General features: G+C 32.4%; 1 protein-coding gene across 3 annotated transcripts in view; it reads left to right on the top strand.

The window, feature by feature from the left end:
- The first annotated feature begins 446 nt into the window (after window positions 1–446).
- The window catches only part of LOC126965275 (AP-3 complex subunit beta-2), a 47,366-nt gene continuing 41,520 nt past the window's right edge, over window positions 447–6,292 (top strand). For 2 of the 3 annotated variants that reach the window (XM_050808775.1, XM_050808777.1), the window contains exons 1-4: window positions 447–771; window positions 1,248–1,355; window positions 3,280–3,418; window positions 4,714–4,874. In XM_050808775.1, coding sequence (XP_050664732.1) covers window positions 665–771; window positions 1,248–1,355; window positions 3,280–3,418; window positions 4,714–4,874 — 515 coding nt within the window. In that variant the 5' untranslated portion in view covers window positions 447–664. Of the gene's footprint in view, window positions 772–823; window positions 919–1,247; window positions 1,356–3,279; window positions 3,419–4,713; window positions 4,875–6,292 lie in introns of those variants that run through there. The other variant, XM_050808776.1, reaches the window with a different exon arrangement.

Here is a 6,292-nt window from a genome sequence, read left to right as displayed (position 1 = left end):
TCCTGTTCATCTTAATAGATTAGGCATTGTATCTACTGACATGTGTGAATGTGAATCCGATAAATGTGATCTAGATCACATTTTCTTTTCATGTTCTCTATACGACCGCTCCTCATTCCTGAATGATCTAATATCTCTTAATGTTCCTTTTCCTACCTGTATATCCTGTCTAATTATGTATCCATGTAAATTTTATAAAATATTGTCATCTTTCATTCTTCAGAATCATATTAAAGTTTAAATATTTGTAATGTTGTGTAAGTAGCAAGTATATATATGTATATTTATGAAATTTTTAATATCCGTTTCAATCCTCTTTCTACTTATCTGATCCTTTCCCGTGTTCCGTATCCTTTTTTAACTTAGTTTCCCAATCTTTTAATTTACGTTATTGGCAAAAAGTAAACGCTATTGCCAAAAGAAGCAAAAAAAAAAAAAAAAGGTAGGTAGGGTAAATACTAAAAAGTAAATACAAAATAATAAAAAAGAGTAATTGGGCAGGTAGGCCGTAGTTTCTGTAAATAGTAAATAAATACTTAATTCTAGTAACTACTAACTGTGGTAATAAGTACTAGACACTGTATTAAGTTGTTAACAAAAATTCCAAAACTAGCAATATTACGTTAAATACCTGAAGGAGAAAAGTAGATGTAACATCTGCAAAATGACTAGCACACAGTCCTACAATAATGAAAAAGTGGTTACTGGTGAGGTGGAATATCCTGCTAATGATCCAGCATCTGGAGCCTTCTTCCAACCCGATTACAAAAAGTAAGTTGTTCTTGTTAATCATTTGTTAAGTCAATTTTATAGATTCATGTCTCATAGTTAGTCATAGTTTATGTCTCATAATTAGATCGTCAATAAGTTGATTTTTCTGATTATGCATAATATAATGGTGTAGTGAAAGTACATAATGTATGTATGTTTTTACTTTCTAATATGGTATGTTTTTACAGTTTTCTTACAGGAATGAGGTAATAAACTAATAGTGACACATCTTCCATAATAATATATAATTTTATATATTTCTCCTTAGTCAATGTGTGTTCTATTAATTATTGCATGTATGACTTTTCAATTAAGAGGCTTATTCTTAATATATTTACATTATTCATATGAGTTTTATAGTAAATAAATATTCTTTCTTAATTTCAGGGAAATATTCTTTTGAATAGTTAATATTATGACCATTTCTCCAATTGCATTATTTTTATGAATTGTAAAATATTATATTTTTTTTTCAGAAATGATGACTTGAAATTGATGCTTGATGGCTCCAAAGACTCACTGAAGTTAGAAGCCATGAAGAGAATAATTGGAATGATTGCTAAAGGGAGAGATGCTTCGGATTTGTAAGTTAAATATCCTTAAAACTGTTAAAAATTTGTACAACATTTGTTAAAAACATTGTAATTATTGCTAAACCACCCTCCAGAAATATGAGGGTAATTAGAAAATTAATGTCATAAATAAGTAATCAATAAGAAAATAAATATGTTTTGATTCTGGGCACCGGTACCATCACTTGTAAATTCGTTTACACCGATCAAATGACACACTCTAAGCTTGTTAGTCTTCTGAAAGTGACATTGGCGAGTTGTGGTGCCCCTTCCACACAAGCCACTAGAAATGATAGAATAAGCGTAAGTATAATCATAAGCATTTTTTTTGTAATGGAATAGGAGGTAAAACAAGTGTACGGGTCACCTGGTGTTAAGTGATCACCGCCGCTCACATTCTCTTGCAACACCATTTGTTGGGAGGAAGGGGAGGGGGGGAATGACCTCCGGTCCTCGACACTAACCTATGTGAAACATAGCGGCACAAGGCCGCTACTTCACTCCGGTATTCTGTGCGAGTGTGGTAAGTAACCCGGCCCTATTGAACCCCAGTGATAAAGTGCTTAAAAAATTCTTTATTATTGCACTAAAAAAATAACTTTTTTATGAGGAAAAGTGACAAGGGGAGCTAGACATACACTTGATGGTAATTGTAATGTATAGTTACAATCCAGTGCCACTCATGATTCTTGAAATACCCAAAATTCCAAGTGGCTTCACAAATCACTCAAGATGTTAAGTCTCTGTACCGAAGTTATTGCACTAGCTTTAGCTTCCTTTAAATCTAAAGATAATATTGCTTGCCACAACTGCTTTATCTTATATATAAAATTCTCATGTCACAATGCTAGTTTCCTTAGTCCTCCGAAACGGCTTAACTGAATTTTACTAAATTTTATATGCATATTCAGTAGGTCTGAGAATCGGCTACTATCTATTTTTCATCCCCCTAAATGTTAAGAGAGGTCCAGTGGTCCACCCCAAAATTTTATTTCCTATTTTTTTTGGACATAATTTTTTATGCTCTAAAAAATTACATACAACCCTAAATTTTCAGCTCTCTATGATCAAACCCTATTTTTGTATCGCCATTTCTATATTATTCTGTTCCATCTACAAATCCGCTATATGGTTGCAAGATGGCAATGGATCAAAGCTTACAATAATTTTAGTACTATAAATTTGGTAGGTCGGAGAATCGGTCACATCTACTTTTTACATGCAAAAAAATTTTTTATTACTTTATATAGCAATACAATGTTTGCTGGGTCAGCTAGTAGCATATAAAATTGTGTCACTGTAATAGGTTGTATGAGGTTGACATGATATGTTATGGCTATCCGTCATGGGCAGGGCAGGGTAGTCACATTGTCGATGTCTGGTTAGTTGCAAAACCTTTTCAAATTAAAAAAAACCAGCTGGTTCGAGTTGGGCTCTCACATTAAGGTTGCACCACATAATTATTATGTAGGTACTAGCTGATCCGACAGACATTGTTCTGTATATAATAAATAAAATAATGTTTTTATATGAATTTGTCAATAATATATCATATCACAACAAAAATTACTTCGTAAAATATGCACCCTGCTGTCATAATGAAATTGTTTCACAGCAGAACTGTCAAACTGTGCATCAATAAATTCTCTCTTAGAAATTATGTATGGACACATCAAAGGAAAAACAAATTTGTTGTTTTTATTTAATTTAGCAGCATTTTCCTATTTATTCACCTTTTAAACCTTATCTGGACTTCCACAAATAATTCAAGATCTAAATTTGCCACATCGGTCCAGCCCTTCTCGAGTTTTAGCGAGACTAACAAACAGCAATTCATTTTTATATATATAGATAAAGCATGTAAATTCTCATAAAATACCATAATATGAACTTTTGTATTATTTACTGAAATCTATAGGTTTTTCAAATCTTTCAGATTTCCTGCAGTTGTGAAGAATGTAGTGTCCAAAAATATTGAAGTGAAGAAGTTGGTTTATGTGTATCTTGTAAGATATGCTGAGGAGCAACAGGATCTAGCATTGCTGTCAATTAGCACATTTCAAAGGGCACTGAAGGTAATTAAAATTATTATTGGACATTTTAAAACTTTTTTATTTTAATTGTGTATTTATTATTTGGAGGAGTAGGTAAAACCTCTGAAAACTGCTTTATTTATTATTTTATGTAGTTATGGTGTAATTTGTTTTTATTTTATAAAACAATTTATTTATTTATTTTATAAAACAGAATTTTAAAGAATTTGTGACAATAAAGTTTATTGATTTGGTTTTTACTAATGATTTGTTTATTTTAAATTACAAAGGTTGAGAACATTATTGATCAATTAACAAAATCAACCAAAATAAGGATACAAATATTTTTAGCCATGAGTGCATAATAAGAGAGGATATCATCCCCACCATCTGGATGTGTGGCGGTCCTCCACAGTGCGGTTTTCAAGGAGCTTTCTTCTACGTACTACGAAGCTGTGGAATGAGCTTCCTTGGGCGGTGTTTCCGAGACGATACGACATGGGTACCTTCAAAAAAAGCGCGTACACCTTCCTTAAAGGCCGGCAACGCTCCTGTGATTCCTCTGGTGTTGCAAGGGATTGTGGGCGGCGGTGATCACTTAACAACAGGCGACCCGTACGCTCGTTTGTCCTCCTATTCCATAAAAAAAAGAATATAATAATATATATTATAAATAAATATGAAGTAAGCAGAAAAAAACTTGGCCATCTGCGAGCTATTCCGGTGTTTGTTGCAAGAACCATTATATTTCCAAGCTTATAATGTATGATGAAAATATTTATCTTACATAGTTCTACAAAAATACCTGCTGATATGCCTATCTATCTTTTAAGTCATTATCGCCAAAATAGTGAACCATGAATACAAGAAAAAATAAAGTTAATAATATTAAAAATTTATTTATAATACACGTACTTTGCTACTAAAAAATTAATCATTACATTAAATTAAAACGCATCTGGTATACATATAAAGTAGATAAACTTTGAGGTTCACGCTACATCATTTAGACGAATATTTGAATAGTTATGACAATGACCAACCAAGTGCGCGATACTATGGTGCGGTCTGGCGGCGGACGAACTACTGAATAGATTTAATTCAAATTTTGCAATATTAACAAGAGGTTGGGACAACATATTAGGCTACATATTGTTACGCTAGATGCTGGCATAATAAATTTTTTTGCTTATTTACATCGTCCATGCGGACGACGTCGCAGGAAACAGCTAGTAAATAATATTGACAAATTTATACTCAAATTATCTTGCCTTGACCTTGGCTCACTAACCACAGAGATATATTGGTCATTACTAATATATGTTTAAATATTACAGGATCCAAATCAATTGATTCGAGCAAGCGCCCTGAGAGTGCTCTCTTCCATCCGAGTGCCAATGATAGTTCCAATAGTGATGTTGGCTATACGTGACTCCTCCAGTGACATGAGCCCCTACGTGAGGAAGACCGCCGCACACGCCATACCCAAACTATATAGGTGACTATTACAAACACTTTATGACAATAAATATTCATTTGAAGTTCTTTTATGGTGTCAATTTCGAAATAGAAATTCGCATTTAGAATTTGGGGTTGGTACTAACGGTTTTTTTTAATGGAGGTTTTTTGTCCCTTTCAATCCTTACTCCGCGAGAGAGATTAATTTTTTTTTTATTTGCGTTTGAAGTTACGTAAAACGGATTTTTTTTTAAGATTTTAATTTATAAGTTTACAAACAAATCAAGCTTTTGAGCAATAGCAATATTTCTACTTAGCCTAAGAATAAAATTAAAAAAAAAAAGAAATAGCTGTGTGCTTAGGTGGTTGAATATCAAGGAGCTTTGGGCGCACGGCACACATGTGACCGGTATGAATTTACCTACATACCTGCGTTATTTATTTCGAACGTAACATTTCATCATGGAGTACAGTAATAGTTATTTATGCAACTGTTGTGTAATAAGGTGTGATAATAGTATCACATGAGTGTTTTAATACCTAATTATCAACAGTTGCATACAAGACTTTATCTACACCCAGAATATGAATCCTCTAAAAGATTCTGAAACAGTGAGTCCAAGTAGTAACCTAATATCCATCCATTACTGATTATATACAAGTAAACTAAGTAGGTATTAATGAAAAAAATATTTATTTTAGTAGTAATTTACAGTGTGTATAGTGCAATAATTAAAATTCACTTAAATATTATGTTGCGTTTGAAATGAATCGCTCATTTTTTGTAAACAAAACAATAAAAATATCGAAGAAAAATGGCGGGCATTCGGATAACCTACTTTTTTTTACGGCGCGCGACGTTCGGGTAGTGTGGAACGCGCGTAAACGAGAATGTTCTTTTTTTGAAATTCATACAGATACCACGCATCGTGCAATAAGAATGTGGCTGTCTGTTCAAACTGAGAATGAAGGGATTGAAAAAAAAATTGTAGTGTTGTGATGAAATTCAATACAACATTACAACACTCGTTTGGATTAAGTAATGGTTATTAGAACATTTGGTGTTTTAATGTTGGCAATCAGCTAACTGTTTCAGAATCTTTAATAGAGGATATAAAGCATCGGTGTAGATAAATTATTCATTATAATATCTCAGTATGTTTTGTGCCATGGTAAAAAAAAGAACACGTAATATGTGCCCGATTATTCCACTTTCCTCCGTCTTAGTAGTTAATATGCGGAGGGCAGGAAGGGGACAAATGTTATTTTTGATGATGTTTAAAAATATATATATATTTACATGAATAAGACATTTTAATACATTTTCATTTTATATTGCTTTATAACTGTATTAACATTATTATTGAATGCAGTACACCGTAATATTTAAAGTAGCGAGCATTCATTGAAGCTTAAATGTATATCAGGGGAATTCACTCCAATTTAAACTTCAAAAAA

The sequence above is a fragment of the Leptidea sinapis genome, chromosome 7, assembly GCF_905404315.1.
Source record: "Leptidea sinapis chromosome 7, ilLepSina1.1, whole genome shotgun sequence".
Taxonomy (NCBI): Eukaryota; Metazoa; Arthropoda; class Insecta; order Lepidoptera; family Pieridae; genus Leptidea; species Leptidea sinapis.
This window is presented reverse-complemented; position numbering and strand designations above follow the sequence as displayed.